At 39.6% G+C, this 23,874-nt stretch overlaps 1 protein-coding gene across 1 annotated transcript in view; it reads right to left on the bottom strand.

Annotated features, from left to right (window-relative positions):
• Positions 1-23,874, bottom strand: part of LOC149311398 (protein eyes shut homolog) — a 154,536-nt gene that overhangs the window by 25,918 nt on the left and 104,744 nt on the right. Inside the window, exons 6-8 of the mRNA XM_089530994.1 lie at positions 21,995-22,154; positions 2,533-2,637; positions 1,640-1,779 (exon numbers count right to left, since the gene is read on the bottom strand). Coding sequence (XP_089387120.1) covers positions 1,640-1,779; positions 2,533-2,637; positions 21,995-22,154 — 405 coding nt within the window. The remainder of the gene's footprint in view (positions 1-1,639; positions 1,780-2,532; positions 2,638-21,994; positions 22,155-23,874) is intronic.

Genomic DNA, 23,874 nt, shown 5'->3' with positions numbered 1-23,874 from the left:
TCAGAATTTGGAGTCCTATAATATTTGGAAGGTCACAGTTTCCACCTGACCTTTTTCTTGGTGTCTAGTTTGGAGGCACTAATATGTTTTAAAAATGATTTTCCAATTGGAGTTCTGTTTTGCAAGTTCACTCTAACATCCAGTGTAATTCTAGAAGTAATTCAACAGCTTGAGTATTGTGCAATTTGCTTGATCTTTTACTTTTTAAATTAATTTATCTCCCATCTCTTATGTGCATTTCTGACATAGGTGTGTGTATGTGTGGAATAACTTAAACTCCACTCATCCCTTTCCACTTCCCAAATTCCTGCCTTGTGAAGAATGTTTCATATTTCATGCTCCATGAAGACAGATTTACAACCAATCTTCCCCTGTAACTGCAACGAAGATATGGGAAAACCTTAGAAATCCAATGAAGCCTGGATAGTATGTTGCATAAACAGAATCCTATGTAACATGCAATTGTTGGCCAGACGCTTTGGAGTTCCACTGGGCACAAGTCGGTGCAAACTCTCAGGATGTATCTTTCTTTGTTTCACTACGAGAGGTTGTCTGCATTTGGAAGAAATGTCTTTGCAAAAATTTCATGAAAGTTATTTCTTTAAAAAAGTTATCAGAGCAAAATACAAGTGTTTATTATCTTCACAGAATAGGCTGTCTATTGTGCAAGAAGTAACAGCTTTGGCTGTTGCTGTTACTGCAAAAAAGGCACTGTTCACTCTCACAGAAAAGTAATTCTTTTAAAAGGTAGTGTGATTAATACTGAGGGCAGTAATTCACAATCCTATGCATTTCTGCTCAGAAATAAGACCCACTGCATTCAGTGCAGCATAGTCTTGGGTAAGTAGGTATAGGATTTTCATTTAAAATACTTACAAGAGACAAACATACTAGCTCAGGATAGATGGAAAACTACACACTGTTTAATATGATGTGGCAGGGAGAAAGTACTGGGATTACTCCCACCCATCTGCAAATACATTCCATAAAAGTTCAATGTTTCTCTCTATCTTTCTCAGTCTCACTCCATCCAGATCTTGCATTATTATTTTTTGTTTATCACTTTACACACACACACACACACACACACACACACACACACAGGCTGCAACTGTATTGCAGAAATTTTATTTATTTATTTATTTATTTATTTATTTATTTATTTACAATACGGTTTGATATCACTTTAACTGCCACGGCTATGGCCTTCAGGAAATTGTAGTTGGTTGTGAGACCAGAGCTCTTTGATAGAGAAAGCTAAATGTCTCACCAATCTACAAATCTCACAGTTCCATAGCATTAACCCATGACAGTTAAAGTGATGTCAAACTGGGTTATTTTGGCTGTGTGGTTGCAGTCTTCAAGGACAAGAGCAGACTATCTTAGGCCTATTACAGACTGCCAAAGTAAAGCTGCTTCAGATCTCTTTGGAGGTATGCTGTTTAAATGCTGCATGCATCCTAAGAATTCGGAAGCTGCACCAAAGCTGCACTCCAGTGCTTAGGAATGGAGTGTGGCTTTGGTGCGACCTCTGGACTCTTAGGACCCATGCATCATTTAAATAGCATACCTCCAAAGAGACCTGAAGCAGCTTTATTTTGGCTGTCTGTAACAGGCCTTACTTTTTATTTTATCTTACCTCTGAATTTTCCTGGCATGCTATCCCACACATATAAGCAAGTTCATATGGTTTGTCCACACACTGAGCTCCCGGGTTGCAGCTTATATTGTGTAACAGGCAAGCATCAACATCGACTTCACACTGCTGGCCTTCAAATCCTATGGCAAACAAACAACATCAGTACAAATTCTATCATAATTAGAACATCATGGTTCAGTCTGACAATATTAACATGCAGCTAATTCATAAGTTTTGATTACTGCATACATCATAAATATCAAGATGGGAATTTCAAAGACTGTAAAAATGAAAATGGACATTAGGGACGTTTATGTGAAAATAAATCCCATTGATTCTACTGGGACTTCAAGTGGGCTTACCTTGCAACCTAGTCTGCATTTAATTCATTAGATTTTAAGAGAACTATAAACCATAACCTTTTGCATGCAGTCTGGTCCCTGAAACAATTTGTGCTGCTTCCCAATAGCACTATACGATTTTTATTAAGATGTGGTATTCATTTTGCTTCTTTTGGAGATTTAACAAACTAGGGGAAGCTCAATAACACAGCCATTGTACTTGCAAAAGCTTCAATTATGGGTGATACCAGCTTTATTATAGAATCAGGCTGTTGAAGAGAAGGGGAATTTGAATAGCAAAACATGTTTTTCTGGCTCCTATAGGGAAAATTGTACCTTTAATGATGATGCAGAAGAGGGAATTTCAGCAGGTGTTGCTTGTTATGTTGTTGTGTGACAAGCAACACCTGGTGAACCCCTCTTCTACAGTCATGTAAGGTACGGCAACCTTCTTCATGCTTCACTCTGGCAATTCTACCATTGACTGAAATATAGGTATTGCCCTCCTAAGGATACACAACATGGCACATATTAATGCTGAAGAATACTTACCCACTGGGCAGATACATTTAAAATGGCCTAAGCAGTCATTACAGGAACCTCCATGTTTGCATGGGTTACTCTCACATTCATTGATTTCCGTCTCACAGAAAGCCCCTGCACATTTTAAAAAAGATAAGTTTTATTTTTTATTTTTTCATAGAATCATAGAATCGTAGAGTTGGAAGAGACCACTAGGGCCATCCAGTCCAACCCCCTGCCATGCAGGAAATCCAAATCAAAGCATCCCTGACAGATGGCCATCCAGCCTCTGTTTAAAGACCTCCAAGGAAGGAGACTCTATCACCTTCCGAGGAAGTGCATTCCACTGCCGAACAGCCCTTACTGTCAGGAAGTTCCTCCTAATGTTCAGGTGGAATCTCTTTTCCTGTAGCTTGCATCCATTGTTCCGGGTCCTGTTCTCTGGAGCAGCAGAAAACAAGCTTGCTCCCTCCTCAATATGACATCCTTTCAAATATTTCAACAGGGCTATCATATCACCTCTTAACCTTCTTTTCTCCAGGCTAAACAACCCCAGCTCCCTAAGTCGTTCCTCATAGGGCATGGTTTCCAGACCCTTCACCATTTTTGTCGCCCTCCTTTGGACACGCTCCAGTTTCTCAATGTCCTTTCTGAATTGTGGCGCCCAGAAGTGGACACAATATTCTAGGTGGGGCCTGACCAAAGCAGAATACAGTGGCACTATTACTTCTCTTGATCTTGACACTATACTTCTATTGATGCAGCCTAAAATAGCATTGGCCTTTTAATTGCCGCATCACACTGTTCACTCATGTTCAACTTCTGGTCTACTTGGACTCCTAGATCCCTTTCACACGTAGTTTCATTCAGCCAGGTGTCACCCATCCTGTATCTGTGCATTTTATTTTTCCGCCCTAAGTGCAATACCTTACATTTCTCTGTGTTGAATTTCATTTTGTTAGCTTTGGCCCAGCTTTCTAGTCTATTCAGGTCATTTTGAATCTTGATCCTGTCCTCTGGGGTATTAGCTATTCCCCCTAATTTGGTGTCATCTGCAAATTTGATAAGTATGCTCCCAATTCTGTCATCCAGGTCATTGATAAAGATGTTGAATAGCACTGGGCCCAGGACAGAGCCCTGTGGGACCCCACTGGTCACCTCTCTCCAGGATGAAAAGGAGCCATTGTTGAGCACCCTTTGGGTTCGGCCTGTCAACCAATTACAGATCCATTTAACAGTTACCTTGTCTAGCCCACATTTTACAAGCTTGTTTGCAAGAATGTCATGGGAAACCTTGTCAAGGCCTTACTGAAATCAAGATATACTATATCCACAACATTCCCTTCATCTACCAAGCTGGTAATTTTATCAAAGAAAGAGATTAGATTTGTCTGGCATGACTTGTTTCTCTGAAACCCATGTTGACTTTTTGTGATTATGGCATTGCCTTCTAGATGTTCACAGACTCTCTGTTTAATGATCTGCTCCAGAATCTTTCCTAGAACTGATGTCAGACTAACTGGACGATAATTGTTGGGATCCTCTTTTTTCCCCTTTTTGAAGATGGGGACAACGTTTGCCCTTCGCCAGTCTGCTGGGATCTCTCCTGTTCTCCAGGAGTTTTCAAATATGATTGCCAATGGCTCCGATATTACTTTTGCCAGTTCTTTTAATACCCTTGGATGGAGTTCATCTGGTCCTGGAGACTTAAATTCATTTAGATTAACAAGGTGTTCCTCTACTATCTCTTTACTTATTCTGTGCTGAAATTCCCCTATTCTGTCCTCTGCTCCATTATCCCCAGGTTGAGCACCCTTTGCCTTTTCTGAGAAGACTGAGGCAAAGAAGGTGTTGAGTAATTCTGCCTTTTCTCTATCTCCTGTTAGCATTTTGCCATCTTCTCCACGCAGTGGCCCTACCGTTTCCTTCTTCTTCCTCTTGCTGCGGACATATCCATAAAAGCCCTTTTTATTGTTCTTAACCTCTCTAGCAAGCCTGAGTTCATTCTGCGCTTTAGCTTTTCTGACTTTACCCCTACACATGCCTGCTATTTCTTTGAATTCCTTTTTTGTGATTTCCCCCTTTTTCCATTTCTTATACATGTTCCGTTTCAAACTTAGTTCGGTTGAAAGTTCCTTAGTCATCCATCCTGGTTTCTTGAGACACCTCCCGTTTTTCTTTCTCACTGGAACTGTTTGAAATTGTGCCTTCAGTATCTCTCTTTTGAGAAACTCCCATCCATCCTGAACTCCTTTATCTTTTAGTATTTCTGACCATGGAATCGCCATGTTAGATAGTAGGGTTATAATAGGCCCTTAACACCCAAAAGGTGCAAAATTCTGTCTGATCTTGGAAGCTCAGCAGGGTCAGACCTGGTTAGTACTAGTTAGACTGCCAATTAATACCAGGTGCTGTGAATGATATTTTAGAGGAAAGAATTGGCAAAACCACCTCTGAGTATTCCTTGCCCAAGAAAACCCTATGAAATTCACGGTGTCAGCATAAGTTGACAGGCAATTTGAAGGCATATACACATAAGGAGGTGTTGAAGAGTTGTCACTGTTGGTTAAATGTATGGGATTTGGTATCCTTGATACTTCAATAAAGTCTTTAATGAGCTGTGAAATGTGGCCACTTCTCGACCAAGGTGTGAGAATTTTAATTTTACATCATTTGCAAATGAAGTAAAAGGACCAGCACTTCAAATGAAAGGGTTATGTACTTAATATAAACATCCATTCAGACAGGATCTTACAACATGTTTTTTTTTTGGGGGGGGGGAAGTGCTGCTGTTAATTCTGCTTCCATAAAAACAACAAAATCTGTTTGGCTTAAAGTTTATCTCACTGTTCACCATGTCACCTTTTCCTTTGGGTCTCTGGAGTGCGTGTGGAGAAAGTGAAATCTTATCCACACTTAGCAAGGGAAAAATCAGTCCTATTGTGCCTATCTTTACAATGTAATTCTTCCCCTCCCCTTTTATTTCCCTTAGGGCTGACTAGAAAGCCCTGAAGCCTGGAAGGGTGTGTATAACTAATAATCCAATTTACTCCAAAGTAAACCACACCACAGGCATTACTTACGAGCAAACATTACAAGGACAAGACTCCCTCATTACAAAGACAAAGGTTCAAAACATACTGAAGAAATAATTCAATTTGAGACTTAACTGCCCTGGCTCAGTGCTACAGAATCCTGGGATTTATAGTGGCACCAGAGCTCTCTGACAGAGAAGGCTGAATGTGTCACAAAACTACAGTTCCCAGAATTGCCTAGCATTGATCCAGGGCAGTTAAAGCTGTCAGATCAGATTATTTCTGCAGTGTTTCTTTTTTGTCCTGTGGTTTGTTTTTGTAAAAGGGAAATGGGAGGAGGAACAGTTGGCTACGCTGGATGGAGATTGTGGAAGATGTAGTCCATCCAAGAAGAACGAAAATAAGAAAAGTAATTTTCCTAAATTGTGTCTATTTTCTCCAGATGGACTTCCTCATCCACTCACAATTTTATAGGAAGGAAGTCCATGCAAGTTACACCTTCCATTCTGGAAACAACACAGAAACAAGAATGTTGAATAATCTATTAAGGGACATGTTTACAACACTACACACACAGAGAGTGTTTTATATCAAGGTGGGCAGCTTCTCTGGGATCCTCAAAAATAACACTCCAGAAAGTATTTGTTTGTTTATTTTATTGCATTTATACCCTGCCTTTGTCTCAGGATATGATCCAAGCCAGTTTAAAAATCACTTCTGGTTTGGAGAAAAAATAGTTGTTGTTTTTAAAAGAAGTACTGTGGACAATTGACTTTCTTTTTGCCAAAAAAAGTAGTCTGGGTGATTAAAGGGATGTTATAGTTTGCTTATCCTGTTTTAAGTTATAGCACTCTGTGCATAGAATACTTATTGCTCATCCTTCAAACTCAGAATCCATAGTAGAAACCTTCACAGGCAATTACAGAATCAATTGAACAAAAAGAAACCTTGTTAGTTTGTTTTTGCCTCCTAAAATTCTGAGGATGATCACTATCCTATAGAAGATTTCACATCGTGCTAGAACCTCTGCAGATGAGCATTTGAAGGTAAGCATCCATGTTTGTTTACCCAAATTCAAGACTGGGGAGTTTGCTGCACTGTTCCTCCTCAGTCTGTTCTCAGTGGGGGACAGATTTTACCACACACTCCAGTCCCTCACTCGTTCCATTCCCCCTTTCTTCTGTTCTTAATCTGTTCCAGAGGGGGCAATTTTTGAGAACTGTTCAAAACAGTTCTCAAAAACCGTTCCCTTCTGGAACGAAATGAGCATGGAAGAGAGGGGGAACGGAACAAGTGAGGGACTGGAGTGTGCGGTAAAATCCGTCCCCCACTTGTTCCTGCTCCTCCCGATCCGTTCTGAGAACGTCCCTCGGTCCTGTGCGGTAAACTCCTATGAGTGCACCTACACTGTAGAAATAGTGCCATTTGAGTCCACTTTACCTTCCGTTGCTTCATCCTACAGAATCCTGGGATTTATAGTTTTATGAGGGACCAGCATCCTTTGACACAGAAAGCTAAAGCCCCTGTAAAACTACAAATCCCAGGATTCCATAGGATGGAGCTACAGCACTTAAAGTGGTGTCAAACTACATTATTTCTACAGTGTAGCTGCACCCTTTCTCTATACAAGTTTCTGTTTTGCATCTAGAGGATGGAAAGAAAGCTCAAAATTCATAAAACATTAGCATGATCCATTCTACAATGGACACAGCACACACACAAGGAATCCAAAGAGCACATAAAACATTGCCAGAAAATCTTGAAAAGTGTAAAAAACAAACTCAGACAATTCACTCCATTATGGGCATAGAAATCCCATTGGGACTATTCCCATGATGACCTAGCTCATCCTGATCTGTTTCCCCAAAACCCACCTTAAAAGCCAGATGGGTACACCAACTGAAAGAGTTCCACAATGCTGGTGAGCAGAGCACTGTAGGATACAATGCATCCAGCCTCCTACCACCAGTAAGCTATGGTACAATGAGCAGTTGCAACAGGACCCCAAGAGCATCATCCTTCAGTACTCACTTTAACCACACTGCAAACTCCTTCATTTGGTGCAGCTTCCTGGCTTTTAAGGTGAGTTTTAGGGAGCTTCTATGATTGTGGATGTAGAGCTGCAGCCATAAATGTGAATAGTAAAATATAAGAGGCTGTAAGTCCAGTTTATGACATCTTAAAAACTGAACAGGATGCCACCCTTTACTTGTAGCCTAAGAACAAAATGTGGATAAACTTCTATATGATTATTACATTATTTGATAACTATTATTCTGTACAATCAATTAAAATGATTTCTTGATACCAGCACTGGAAGCAATTTGTAACTGTGTTCATCTGGAGAAGAGGAGAATAGAGAATAGTTATTAATAAACCAGGGACGCGTTCCCACTATGAAATAGAGCAAAGTGCCGATTGATTTAAATGACCATCGTTCTCATTTGAAACCAGTTCCTGTCGCAATGTATTCTATTGCTGTCATGATAAAGCAAGACAGAGGCAAAAAACTTGATTTTTCCAGACGCTAGTTAGAAAGAGGTTCTTTTGAAAAGAATTGATTCCGAAGAGTGTTCAACAAGTGGGAATGATGGATCAAAATTGCATCATTCTGGAGGAGAGGGACTAATGGCAGAGGTTTGCCACCCCTCCCCAGTTTTTGGGAGATTTCATACACACACCCAGTGCTGCCTTTTTATTTGTTAGTGTGACGGGTGCTTTTTTTTTTTGTAAATAAAATTAATTGATGAATTGACAGATCAGTTTAGCAACTACTTGCAAAGGCAAGTAGTTGCTAGACAAATCTATCGATTCATCGATTAATTTTATTTTTTAAAAAAACATCCCCTGTCCCCCCCCCCCTCCTGCCAGGTTCCTGCCTTCCTCCCCACCCAGAGCCTGGGCTGCCATGATGGTTGATATTTATTTTGAATCAGTGCAAACTAATGGGGATGACAATCGTGCTTAAAAAACTGATTCCGCTGGCTTAATGAAAAGATCTCATTTCATAATGGTAATGAGGAACTTTTTGGGAACAATTACCAACATGGAGAGAAGCTGAATCGGGAATCGGGTTATACTGCAAGTGGGAATGAGCCCCAGGTATATCAAACTGACAGGATTTTTACTTGGGAAGAATAGTTGTAGATACAAGGAACAGATGAAATATACTTTTAAAATGGCTTTCTGAAATGTGAAATGGAAAAAAAGGTACAATTTTGCAGATGCTACATCTGGTCTCGAGAGTTTCTGTCAACATAGGTAAAGATGTTATAAGGACTTGTGGGGGCAGAGGAGGAGGGGGAAGCTTGTTGTCTTGCTCCATGCAGCATGTGGAAAATACAGTTGGGTTTAGTTCTGATGAAGATCAGTTCTAAATAGGTTGAGAATGGTTTGGATTGAGTAATGTTGTGAATACAGGATGATATGACCTTACATTAAATTGTTTTTTAACTGGAGTAGACCCATTGATTCATTGAAATCTATGTAAGTATCACCATGTTTCTGTTCATTCATTAGCTATACAATCAGATTGAGGCCTGTACATTGCGACAATGTATTGTGGAAAATATAGTAATATTCATAGTACAGATTGAGACAAATCTTCACTGAACTGTTTGTGTTTATCTGGAACATTTATAACTTGTTTCCTACTACAAGGAAGTCAAGATAATTACTAACTCTTATACCTTTTATTTAGACCTTAATACTGCTTGAAAACAGAATTTATAGCATTAAGCTCTGATTAAGTGTTAAATGGATGTCAGGAGAGATCTTGACAGTAATCTACTTGGCTTTTGATGTCTAATTATCACTTTGTTGTTGAGTGAGGATTGAATAATTGAGGACTGCAACAATAAAAAACACTGAAATAGGATTTTTATGTATACAATTAAATAAGACATCCTTCTGCTAATAATTTAGCTCTAATAGGTAGACAGAGCATAAGAGAGACAGTGGGGAAAATAAATAGGTTAAACTAGCTTTACTTTCCTTCTGACTTAATGAAGTATCATTAGTCAATCTAATTTTTGTTAAAGCATAGTATATCATTATTAATAAACCAATGCTCAAGATAGTGAGTTCTGGGTTAAATAAATTGCAGTACACCCTCCCCATACACAGGGGATCAGTTCCAGATCCTCTCCACCTGTGTATGGGGAAAAAGCATATGCTCAAGCCCCATAGAAAATAATGGGATGCATGCTTGTGGCAGCGAAGGGAGTGGGTACACACCCCATTATTTCTGCTAGGGCTTGCCTTCCGTGTAAGCTCAAAGCCACAGAAGCCTGCCTATGGGGAAGGCTGACTGTATATTAGTCTATTTACTTAAACATACTTTAATGCAGTAGTGGCAAAAGTTGTAAGATATCTAATAACAATGAACATCAGCATCTAAATCTAATTTAAAGAAAATTCAAATAGTAAGGCAAAAAGGGAGTGTGGCCAAAATTCAGTAGGGGAATCTGTTCTGGGTTTTGTTCCACACTTCAAAATAGTTATTCAAGGGCCCGAACAGACAGGTCAAAGTAAATCTGCTTTGGGTCACTTTGGAGGTATGCTGTTTAAATGACACATGCATCTTAAAAGGCTAGAAGCTGTGCCAAAGCTGCACTCCAGTCCTAAGGACTGGAGAGTGGCTTTGGCATGGCTTCCAACCTCTTAGGATGCATGCAACATTTAAGCAGCATACCTCCCAAAGCAGCTTTGTTTTGGCCTGTCTGTTTGGGCCCCAAGGTACTAAACCAAATCCCTAAAATAAGTTTAGCACTTTGATTGGTTCCTTCAAAGTTTAGATTGAAACCCATAATGGATTCATTGTTTCACTGACAAAGAAATCACAAGTCATTACAGCTGATTTCAATCTCATAAGTCAATTGCATATGCATGTATGTACATGAACACACTCCTCAGAACAAATATATTTAATACAAAGCCCCCCACAAAATATGAATTAAATGCTAATTATGTAATGTTACAATAAAATAATATTCCAAAAGTCCTCCTCCTTATAAATCCAAATAGGTGAACAAAATAAGATCCAATAAATTAACAGAATCAATTGTCTCTTCAGTAAATATAGCCTAAAATAGGTTTTCTGTATTTTTCAGGTCATGGAGGTCACTTTAAGTACTGAATGTAATTTTTTTTAAAATCCCTCTTTCTTAAGAACTTCAATCTCAATGCTAAAAGTTTGGCAGAATTTTCAGAATATTCTTTCTTTCAAATCATAACAATAATGTATAATGTGTAAGAGCACCTCAAATTAGGACAGTTATAGCATAATCCTATGCATGTTTCCTTGGAAATAAGTGCCATTATGTTTGGTGGGTATTATTCCCAGGTATATGTACACAGGAGTGTAATCTTGGGTCCAGACTACCGTTAGTATGGCATATAATCATAATTTCATTTTCAAAAAATAAAAATAAAAAATAAACCATGGTTTTGAGCTCTGGCTAGCATAAACCTTAATGAGCAATGCTGCAGACATAATAGCAGAAAAGAAAAGGCGGGGATGATTTATGACAGAGGAGAGGATGACGGAGTATGTGATACAAGATTAAAAGATCAACAACAAAGTGTCTGCACTGAACGTTCACAAGACTGCCACACAAATAGTGCAGCTTGGTTGAAAATAATAACTTTTACTATAATATCATGAGCAGTAAGAACAAGGTTATTAAACCGTGATGATCTGAAATGCATTTCAGCAAGAGCATAATTTGGCATGGATTTTTAATAGTAGTTTAAAATCCTTAGCAGTTATTTTCTATTTGTTTTCCCCTCTTCTATTGCTACATTGTCTTTGTATACCATGAAAAGAGAGTTTTAGTAGATCATTATCTATGCTTTCTGTGTTTGGGTGTCTTTCCCTTTTCTCACTGATACTTGATTCACTTTGACATATACTTCACACTGCAAAGAAGTTCAGAAACAAAAACACTGTAAATTGTACCTCAAACACTCTCAACCTGATTTATAGAACATCCACAACAACATGGGCTATTAAAGTTTAATATCTAATTGCTCTTAATGGCACAGTGTTTATAAATTATAAACCATACAGCTGCACCAAAATTTCAGGAACACTTAAATAGGAACTGGCAAAGAACAAATTTAAAATCAACAGGATGCTTATTTCCATTCCCATCCCCACTGCTAAACAAAAATAGTTGTTTTTGAAATAAGCATCTTTTTCGGGGAGGGGTGAAAGCAGTTATTGTTAAATGACTTGTATGCTTTCTGCAAAAAGTTACTGTAATGACATTTTTAAGAGTGGGGGTTAAATCTTCACCACAGTAAAATCTGGCAAGCTTTTCAGTTTAGTTAGAAACTGTTAACAATGGCTATTGCTGTATGGACTATCTCAGTTGTGAGTTGTGAATCTGAACTTAAATGTATTGACTTGGAAATATGTCACACTAAGTTCAATAGAACTTACTTGGTAAAACTGCAGTGTGGAAATACTTCCCAATAAATATCCTGACATTTTTAGATGTAGGACTGAGCGATTCAGTTTGAGCTCCATTATGAAAAGCTGGTACAGCTAAACCGACAAATGGTGGATTTGGGCATGCCAAAGTGATTTCTGAAACCATAGGAAGTTCACAACCTCTCTCCCCCATTGCCATTCATATCCATATTCCCCACATTCATTCTCAGGCTTCTTGCCCCTATTGTTACCTCTTCGCACTTCCATTTTATATTTTTGTCTTCATGCCTTTTCTGTATTCCCCAGTTCCTTCTCATACATTACAACACTGTCTGCTTCTGGAAGTCAGGGAAGGGAAAGAAGGTGTGATTGGACTCACATTTTCTACCCCCTTTTCCTGCTTTCATAACTTTCTGAATGTGAATTGTCTTCAGTAATGTTCTCACATCACTAAAGAGTCTGCATACAGTGCCTTTGCTCACAGAATTTCAATCATTTCACTGATTTTTGAGTAGTAAGCAGAAAAGAAGCTATGAATGTGGGATCTCCTCTTCTTTGTAACTCAGCCAACATCATCACCTGCTGAAGTAGTGTATCAGAAACTACTGTGCATTCTGTGCTTAAAATAGTAGTTTTGTAATTAAACTCGATTTGAACCTACGCATAAAAAGGAGGAAGGAAGTGAGAGGGAAAAAAGGAATGTGGCTGTACCTTTAAGACTAGCTGGTTTTTAGTTTAGAATGAGCTTTCAAGGATATGACATGATTTCATGGCAAGGGACAAGATTTGCATTTTCTGGATTCTATTACATTCTGTCCCATTCCCACAACTGCATAAATGTGTTTTAAAACATGAGGTTTTAATATCACTCTGTACTGCCTCTGAAGAAGTGGATTTATATCCATAAAAGCTTGTGGTAAACCTGTAGCTACCTGCCGAAGCAGGTTGGTTGATCCCCTTTCTTATTTTTGCTGTCTTCCCACAAACTGGCAAATATATTTTATTCACACAAGGCTTTGGAAATCAAGATGATTTTTTGTTAAAGTATTTTTAAATAGATGTGGTATTGCTATTTTTGTTGTTAATGTGATATAATTGTCTTTTTAATTGCTTTGTGTTTTAATTATCTTTCTGTGGTTTTTTAAGTATTGTTAATAACATTGAGTGCTACTTTTGGGGAAAATGGAATATAAATTGAATAATAGATTCCTACTTTTCTAATCTGTAAAAATATATGTAGGAATCAAATCTTGTTTCTGTGAGTTTTTTAAAAAATATTTTATCTCTGTGAGACTGATAAGGAAATTCAGAGAGACAGGTAGAATTGTTGGCTGACCAAGTATTCCAACCCTGGCATTACTGTCCTAAGTCCAACACTAAGTTCAAGGAACTCCTCTGTTTTTCATCTTCACATAGATGCACATAGATTTTCCCAGGGTGCAACCATTGGGGATAAAAAGAATATATGAATAATTTGGGGAGATTTAAAAGAGGGAGGATTCTTTTTTAAAAATCATCCAGAAGGCACTTTTTCACATGCACACCTATGAGTCTTCTAAAAGACTCAGGCGGGGTACAGACCGCCGCTTTGCAGCGGTCTGGCACCGCCGCCAGAAGGTCCGCGGGGGAGCCGGAGCCTTCAAACGGCCCGACTCCCGCGCGGACCGAAAAAAGAAGCTCCAAAATGGAGCTTCTTTTTGCGTCGCGTTTGCGACGTAGCGAGGCGCCAGGGGCGCGCTCGCTACGTCAGCAGCGGCGCGACGCGTCTGGACGCTGTGCGTCCGATGCGTAAAGATGGCGGCGCCCATGTAGAAGGGGCGCCGCCATCTTGTACGGACGGAGTCCGTACTAGACCATGGGGCGTCTAAAAGAGACGCCCCTTTTTTAAAATGGGACGTCCGGAGGACGTCCCAAATGTCCGTGTAGAAAGCCCCTCAGTGTGCATCTACAGTGTAGAAATAATGCAGTTTGACACCACTTTAACTGCCATGGCTCCATCCACAGAATCCTGGTATTTGTAGTTTTGTCAGTCATCAGTAGTCTTTGGCAGGGAAGGGTAAAGATTTTGTAAAACTACAAATCCTAATATTCCATATGATGGAGATACAGATGCACCCAAAAGGACTAGGTCACTCATGTAAAGAGAGCCTAGGAACTTCGTGCCTTGACAGACCAGCATTAAAGACTGGCATTGGGGCAGAGTTGGGGTGTGGCGTTCACACAATGTATGCCCCAACTCCACCCCCATGCTGGCATGATGATGCATGCCCCACCACATGGCAGGTGGTATCATGGTGCTCCTCTGGCCCTGCCGAAAAGCCACAGTGCCGGTGACTATGGTGCCCTTTCCATAGCACAAACAGGAGCCACTTCTTGCGGTTCCTTTTTGCACCACAGAAAGGCCAGATCAGGGCTGCAGCATGTAGTTGACACACCCTGAACCTGAAGGGAGCAGTGAGTGAAACAGGGGTGGCAGGGGCCCTTTAGTCAAAGTATTAGTGTACAAAAAAAAGGGACGGCCAGTTCAGCCCCTCAGATGGCTCTTTTAAAATGTGGACAGCAGGATTGCATCTGCACTGCAAAAATAATGCAATTTGACACTGCTTTAATTGTCATGGATCCATCCTAGGGAATCCTGGGATATGAAATGTGTTGTGGCACCAAAGCTCTCTGACAGAGAAGGCTAAGTATCCCGCAAAACTACAAATCCTAGAATTTTATAGAATAGGACCACGACAATTAAAGCAGTGTCAAACTGCACTATTTGGATCCCAGCTCAAGAGTAGCTTCACTATGGAAGCCACCAGCCACCACTAGACAAAGACTGTTCTTCACCATGAATGTGTCTGTGGTGCTTTAGAGAGTGACCAAAAAGGGCGCTCTGCCGGTGCCCGTGTTTGCTGCACCAGGGAACCGCAGCAGACAAACTGTGCGGTTCCCCAGCGCAGCAAAAAGAATCTGCAAAAAGCGGGTTCTTTTTGCGGCATGGTTATGACGCCACAAGGTGCCAATGGTGCACTTGCAGCATCATTTCTGCACCGCAATGTGCGGATGCTAAGCGTCCACTACGTCAAAATGGCGGTGCCCATGTAGAATGGGCTCCACCATTTTGTATGTGCTCGGCACGTACTAGGGTTAGGGGCATTCAGAAAGGACGCCCCTTCCTAACCCTAGTACATGCCGAGCACATACTTTTTGGCGGTGTGTAACTCGCCTGTGTTAATCTTCTTGTCTGTGTTTGTCTCTGCTTGGTGCATACCAGTGGCTGCTGAATGACTCTTCACAGTCACTATTAAATTCATCAGCACAATAGTACGTATTGCTTTTCTATTACATTTCACATTCTCTCTCCACTTGGATCTAATTGCCTGCTTTCTAAGGTTATACTCTATTCATCTGAAAAATGGGCAGTGGTCCATAATGACTTATGCCAAATAAAACTTATTAGTTAGTCTTTAAGGTTCTACAAGCTTCTTTGTTGTACATAGACTTGACAGTAAGATAACAGCACATGAGGAGAATGTTCTGTGCCACCATTAGTTACAGAGATTTTATGTCCAACCAGCAATGTGCACCTTCAAAAACTAAATATACTTGTCTGTTTCTCTTTTCAAAACACTACAGAAAATTGGTATTACATCATTAATGTGTATCATGTGTTGAAAAGGTAAACATAACTGTTGTGAAAGGAATAACAGAACATATATTCCATTTCAAAATGTCCTTTTTCTGTTTTTGGTTTCCAAGTTCAATTTGTAATTTATTTTCCTTCACAGTTTATTTTTTATACTAAGCAGTGGATGCTATTTAATACATGTCATTTAATGACATTGGAGGGGAAAATAGCCCTTGTCAGCTATTTCTAGGCAGTACATAGCTGACCAGTTGTCCTTGAAGGGGCTTCCTTTAATTAATTACTATCTTTCCTTGCATGTAGAACGATCATATTGGCAGGAATTGATTGGGCGTATTAGACACTTCATTTAAAGGTAGGAAAAAAATTCCTTTAATTAAAATAGTCTTATTGCTGGTAAAATTAACTGCACCCTGCAGAAATTCATCAATTTGAATTCAGAGTTCAGGCACAATGATGTTTGTGCTTGAAATAAAGAAGTACAACCTTGTAATGTCAGAGAAATTCAATGAAGTCAAGCAGTTTTATTTTTTAAACAAATGGATGCTCTTTTAGTCTTCGGATCTTTTCCTAGAGTTAATGCTTCAACAAATTACCAGAACATACTTTAGAGTAAATGAGTGCTTCCACCTAGTGCCAGGATTATTTGTATATAAATGTGTTTTCTGTGGATAACACTAACAAAAGGAAGGAAGGAAGGAAGGAAGGAAGGAAGGAAGGAAGGAAGGAAGGAAGGAAGGAATCCTACTATTTGCATTGTTGTGTGCCTTCAAATTATTTCCATCATAGGGTGATCCTAATGGGAACATAACTGTTATTGGGAATAATTCATATACTGAAATTATTGTGGATTTACTGTACTTCAAACACAGGGTGTAGTTACAGTGGATGAGCAAAATGAGGGTACTGCTCCCTTCAAGGAAGCAGTGAGGTAAACTGGGGTGGCAGGGTCCCTTTAGTCAAAATATTAGTGTACAAGGAAGACAAGGGGAAGCAGCAGCCTTTAGGATCATGGTGGGGATGAGGATTGCATGAAACTTATTCTCAGGGTCCCTTAAAACCACCACACAGCCTCACTGATTGCTTTGTTTGGTGGTGTCTCCTGCTCCTGCAAAAAAGAATCATGGACTTTGTATTTTTGTGAAGGGAGGTGCAGAATCTCCTCATAAGGATCAGGATTCAGCTTTATCTTGCCCAGACATTTTTGTCCCAAAATTCACCTCACACTGTTGTTAGGGGAATAGCCCTTTAAATGCTTCAGTGTTGGCCCATGGTGTGGTCATACTAATCTGAACTGAGCTCCTTACATTTACCTGAAGGTAAATAAAAGCAGCATAGCACACCACTTAATTAATTTAATGTGTAATTTGGCTCCGAGGTACCTTATATCATATGTATATAAACAGGAATGCAGTTCATCCAACATTAATATACTGGGATCAGCAAACCATGCTGGAAGGGACCTATTTATGTCCAGTGTTTATTAATTTTGGCTTGCTGAAACTAACAACATCCTTTGAATTGCAACTGGGTCAGACACATTACAGTGCAGTCAATGGGGTCAAAAGGACAAAAGTGTCAGGAAGGGGGGGGGGGCAGGGATTTGGTAGAATGACCTAAAAGAGAATTAGAAATGAAGATAAACAAAATGCCCTTTTTCAGCATGCCCAAGGAGAGCACCACACAAACACACATATCTTCAAACACTGTTACAGCCATGTGAACCATTTGTTGTTGTTGTGTGCCTTTATGCCACCTATCATGAAATTTTCTTGGCAAGATTTACCCAGAAGGAGTTTGCCTTTGCCTTTCTCTGTGGCTAAGATAATGTGATGTGCTAAATTACAGGATTCAAACTAGGAAAAGATATTCCATCTAAACGTTAGGAATAAGTTCCTGACAATAAGGGCTGTTTGACAGTGGAATATGCTGCCTTGGAATGTGATGGAGTCTCCTTCTCTTTTTTTTTTTTTTTTTGGGGGGGGGGCTTTAAACAGAGTCTGGATGGTTATCTGTCAAGAATGCTTTGATTGTGCATTCCTGCATGGCAGGGTGTTGTACTGGATGGCCTTTGTGGTCTCTTCCAATTCTGTGATTTTATGATGCTATGAAAGGTCATCCAATGAGTTTCCATGGCCAAATGGATTCAACCCTGGTTTTTAGAGTTGTCGTCCAATAGTGAAGCCACTACAGCATGATGGCTCTCCATGTGAACCATTACACAGAGGCAAAGCTGCCATGTCCATGAGCAAGCAGCCATATGGAATTTCAGCCAGTCAAGTCTCTATGATGATTCCGCCTGTATGAAAAAGGTATTGGAAAATGTGTTGTACTTACATTCCCATACATTCATAAAGATTTTTTTCAAATATCTGAGCTTTACATCAGTGAATGTGCTAAGTCAAATAAAAGAACAAGTATTCTTCGAAGTTATATACATCCAAGAGACAGCATAATCTAAGCACAGAATTTTGTGGGCCCAGTCCAGATATTTTTTTGGGGGGGGGGGGTTTACTACAGCCTTATCATTAACTATGCTTAGTGGGGTGGAAGAGAGTTGTAGGTGAAAAACTATTTATGAATATTGTATAGCTCCTCCATGTGTTTATGTAGAATTTGGGAAGCAGAAGACATCAGATGAAGACAGCCAGTCCAGAGGCTATTTCACAAAGCCAGTAGTTCAAAAAATCCAAAGCCAAAAAAGGGCAAAGGGTTGTTAAATACAGCAAGTCCAGTGGTCAAGAGTTCCAGGAAACACAGGTTCACCAAGAGCATAGCCACCAGTCACACAGACTGAAAGGCTATAAACAATTAAGTGTCCCAGTCACTGCAGGGAGATGTACAGGTTTCTGCTTCTGTATGTTAGGTGCTTGGTTAGTCAGTGTCTCCTATTTAACAGGTAGTTCTTAGGAAATTTATCCCTCTCTCTTTGTTGGAACTTAAAGGGTGGATGGGGTCTGCCACTTGCTGAGGAGGGAGTCCCTCAGCTGTTTCAGCCACCAGCTCCTCAGATTTGGGGAGGGAGGTGTCTGGAGCCTGAACTTCTTCATAATCCAAATCATCTGCTTCATAATCCATGGATTTCAGTGGCTGAGCTACAATGACACTACCTGATTTCTGTGCCACCAGCTGAACTCAGCTGTACACCTACATCCTGATAGTGTTTCCAGTTTTTCTTTGGGGAACTGAAGGCAATGCAGGGAAAAATAAGCATTATTGTGATAGTGTTCTCCTTTTATGAGATGCTTTAAGAAGATTTTGTACCCTAAAAAGAGACAGTGCTGTATAGTTACTGGAAACATGAGTGGTGATTTGGAGAATCAGGTTTATATCCACTCTCTGTCATGAAACTCACCAAGTAGCCTTAGACCAGTTTGCCTTTCTTAGCTTACAATAACTGACCTGAAAGAATTGTTGTCAGCTTGAAGTGGGGAGAAGAAGGACCATTTATTCCACCCTAGGCTTGTTGTAGATAACGTTGGGTATATATGTAATAAATAAACAATTGCTGGCATCCTGTTGGTGACACACAAATTGTTATTATACCATCACAACTCACTTTTTTCATCAGTTTGGCAGTGGTTAGGATTCACTGCCAACCACGCAACAAACAATATCTCCTCTCCCAGATTCAACAGTTTCCTAACTGGTAGAATATGGACCAAACAGCAGACAAATGTTCAGCAAACTTCTGGCAGAGCAATGACATCCTCTGCATCACTGGATACACACTATCACTGTATATACAGCTATAGGAAAATAGATGGATGTTTGTTTACAGCCCTCACCTACTCTTTATCTATCAGAAAATGGGTATACTGGAAGGAATGCAGCTGAGAAAATATGGATGGGGTTGGATGGGAGGCCATTGTAGCTATGTGTACTGAAACATATCATCTCATGGAGCCATCATATTATTTATCCAGAATGCCTTAGTCTTTTGAAATATCTATAGCTTTATGGGTAAATTCAACATAGACAACTGGTAAATAGTTGTCACTAAGAGGAGTTCTGCTACATGATCATGACAATCATGATTTATGGTAAGTCAGGTTCCAGGTTCCAAATTGGGTCAAGAATACAATGTCATATTCAGCTACACAGTGAGGCATACAGCTGGAGAGGATCCTCCCTGTAATATCAGCAAAAATTCATAAAATCTATTTAAATGTACATCTTGTACTTCAATCGGATGTTTCTCCCACACACACAAATCCCTAAACACAAAGGCCAGAATCCTTTTCAATCCCCTGCTTAGTTCATGTCACAGAAATTCTAGATCACACAGCAGTAATCTCTGTTTTCAGAGGAGGAGAGAATTCACATCTGTAATGAGTGCGTGTCCAGAATTATTATTTTAATTAAGTTTTCGTATTTCAAATACTGGTAGGAGGTTATGCAAACTCCCATTTTAATTATCTTATCATAAAAACCTGCATAACAAATCCTATCTTCAGAGTGTATATGTTAGGCATATTAACTCTGTAGTTCAAAGAGCACCTCCTCATTTGCTGTAATATCATGATGTGATAAATGTGTTGTTTTGGCCATGCTTCCAGTACATCAATAAAGGTGTTAAATAATGTTTGGACTAACATCTATCCTTATCGCCCCCCCACTGGATAGATGCCCCAAACTTAGAACACAGCCATTTGTCAATACCATCATCTGATGCTCCAACACACCCAAATAAACAGGAGTTCTTTATGCTTACAAAAAAAAGGCCTAGAAATATTATTTCAGGGGAGGCTTCAAGGAACATATTGCGCCACCTTCTTGGCTACTCCCATGCCATGTTTCCTAATCCTGAGCAGCTGAGCCTCAGTCAAAAGATCAGAACTGGGAGGAGAAATGCCATAGTTGAAAATAATTATCCTGTCCCCAGTCCTAGCAACCACAATTATTCTTATTCTAAGATGAATTATTCTTAAACAACTAACCTTAATTGTAATATAATGAATACCACAAAAGCAATTTATGAAACCAGCTATGAAGCATTTAATTTAGCTCCTTATACCTCATCTCTTAAAATGAAATTTCAGTACATGCAGCTAAAATAATGCTTAAGCACATACAACTCAATGTGGAGTACTGTGTTATCCATGTTTACTCAAAGTAAACCCCTCTATGTTCAAGAAGACCTACTGTCCAGAGTTACAGCTTTAGAGTGCAATCCCAGACATATGTACTCACATATAAATCCTATTGTGTTCAGTCAGTCTTACCTCTATTAAGTTGTGGTAGGTATGGGGTTACAGCCTGAATCATGTTTATATATATTTTTTCTCAGCCCTGTCCTTTTTCATATCTCCCTTTGTATCTTGTTTTGTTAACATTCAGTTTATAAGGTCCTCAGGGGAAAAAAAATTGTTTCGAGTCATAATATTTTTGTTTTTTAAAAAAACCTGTCACTCTTTATGTAGTGCAAAAGTGCAAACTGCAGAACAAGAATATTTTGATAGATCTCCCAATATAAGCCCCCACCCTGCCCCACCTAGTAAGCAATGCATCTCCCCAACATGCCAGTTCAATGTTGGTGGTGTGTGTGTGTGTGGCATTAGGTCCCATTATAATTATTTGACAGGATGCCAGCCTAATATAAGATTCAATTTATAAAATATGCATAATATTTGTATTTTAGAAACTCAAAGATGACAATGCTTTCTTTTTCTTACCAAAGGTGTCTCAGTGTGTGCAGAAACAAAATAGACACAAAAGAACCCTGCAGTGCTGTGAAGTAAATGAGTGAGGAAGTAATACCAATCCATTTGTATTGAGGGTTGTTCTCACATACAAATTGCAAATGACATCTAAGGGACAAATTTAGATGCAATTATCTGTGCCCAAGAGCAAGCAGATGGAATAGATCACCTTTTAAAGTCCCTTATAATTATAGGATTTTTGATCCTGCACTTAACCAACCAAGCTGGAATTAACTGTCATTAAGGGGCAACATACATATGGGATGGTTGACTTTGAACTGCTGACCTAATAGTGAATGAATGCTATGTCTGTCATAAATGTGAGCCAGTATACACCCTGATGTACCACCATTTACTGTTAGCATTTGTGTACACACACACACACACACACACACACACACACACTAAAAGCAGCATAAAACACTTCTGGATAATAATCCAACATTTACCCATAAGCTCTTTTATCTGTGGTGTTCCAGAATACAGTAACTCTTGTACTGGCTAGCAGCCTTTTCAACCAAAACAGCATTTTACACTTTTAAAAAATCATTCTGCTGCAATTGTTTTCCAAGATATAGATTGCATTTTAAAATCTGATTAAAAATAAATAGTCCCATTTTAACTGCTGGTTCTGTAACTGTTTTAACTTTCCCACCTGACATGGACAGCTTCAGATCTTCCTTACCTGTGAAACCAGTTGCACAGAAACACTCGATTTGTGGCTGTAGCTTTGATGGGCTTACATCAACACATGTTGCTCCACTGTGGCAGTTGTCTGGATAAATTAAGCAGGCATCTTCTACAAACTGGCAAAATTCACCTGCCCAACCAGGAGCACAGAGACACTAGAAAAGAATTAAAAGCAAACAGTCTATCCAAACTTTATAACTGACATTATAAAGAAGGAGCATAGATATGTTGATATCTGATGCCTACATTGTCAGTTAATAAACATAATATATATCCAAAAATTACACCAGAAAACTGCTGATTGAGTATATATGGTGTCTCTTGTGTCTGGTAGCTTCCATGTCATTGAGGCAGTAAATTCACTGTGGGCTTTAGTCCAAATGAAAGGAATTATTCAAGATTCTGAATTCATTCATAAAATAGGGGTCAGAACAATGAAGGTTTGGACTATAATCTATCTACTGACATGGAAACCACCAGCTGTCTCTGTATGATGGGTGAACAGTTTGTTAGGAATGGGAGGGAGAAAAGGACTTCCTTGTAAAACGGCTTTGGTAACAATCCCTTCAATGCTATTTACCCTGGTGGTGCAGTGGCTAAATGCCAGTATTGCAGCCACAGGGTTGTGAGTTCAATCCCAGGGCTCCAAAGTTGATTCAGCCTTCCATCCTTTGGTAGGTCAGTAAAATGAGCTTGTTGGGGGCAATTGGCTTACAGATTGTTAACCACTTAGAGAGTGCTGGGTTCACTATGAAGCAGTATAGAAATGTAAATGCTATTGCTATCTACCCTTTTTGTGCAACAGATGAGAAGACCTGTCTATGTAGGTCATCACTAGATAGAAGCAATACCAAAAACCCACCTTGAACTTATTTAAACTATAGGTTTTTCCTCTCACCATACCACATTGTCTGTTAATATTTTTCTTCCTCTGCTTGATTGCTCATCCATACCCTTTGCTACCTCCCTCTCCAACATTTTGAGAGGAAGCAGAACTTCGCCAACTACCAGTTCACCTTGAAATGCTTGATTATGCCCTACTTCCGCATAGAGAAATATGAGCTCTTATTGTTTCAGTTTCACAACATTCTTGTTGCAATGTATGTCCTACATTAGAGCATAAATTGCTCTACATTCCACAGCTTTGTACCCACATCTAGGAATAGAAGAGTGCTCAAAGTGGTCAAGTAGGGATGGAGGGAGGCAGAAAAGCACAGAGAGAAAGAGGGATTGGGAGAGGAAGATTGGAAAATGTGAAATGAGTTGGGTTAACAGGCCATAATGTATTGTGTGTTGCTTCAAAATAATTTGGCTTGAAGATGACATTCAGTGTTAATGATGGCCCATTCTGCTAGAGAAAGAAATTCACACTAAGAAAGCCATCTTATGACAGCCAATCTCTCTTGCTGTTCCTGCTTGATATCATCATCCAGATGCCCATAAGCTAAAGTTTGCTAAGGCTTTCCCCATGGGGACAAAAAGTTTGAAAACATCACAAAACAGCAACTTCAAGTAATAAGTACAAGACAATGTTTGCTAATTTGATGTGTGTGTGTGTGAGGGAGAGAGGACCCTGGTTTTGGGCAGCTCAGGTAGAATCCCTATCTGCACTCATTCACTCTTACAGAGGGTCATTCATTTGCTATGGGCCATTCATGCTTGGTCCATAGTAAATTAGAATATATTACAGTCTGAGAAAATAAGCTGAGGTGGGGAGTGGGTGAGTCCTTCTCCTAAATCACAGCTTCCATTACCTCCAACCTAATTTGCTTGTTTGTTGTGTTCTGTGTCATGCTCCATAGGTTTTATTACATATCTCTTTTCTTCTTGCAGATCCACAGTGAACTATCTTGCATCCCATTCCTTCTCCAAAGG

The sequence above is a fragment of the Sceloporus occidentalis genome, unplaced genomic scaffold, assembly GCF_023333645.1.
Source record: "Sceloporus occidentalis isolate IW3139 unplaced genomic scaffold, rSceOcc1.0.p SCAF_6, whole genome shotgun sequence".
NCBI classification, from domain to species: domain Eukaryota; kingdom Metazoa; phylum Chordata; class Lepidosauria; order Squamata; family Phrynosomatidae; genus Sceloporus; species Sceloporus occidentalis.
This window is presented reverse-complemented; position numbering and strand designations above follow the sequence as displayed.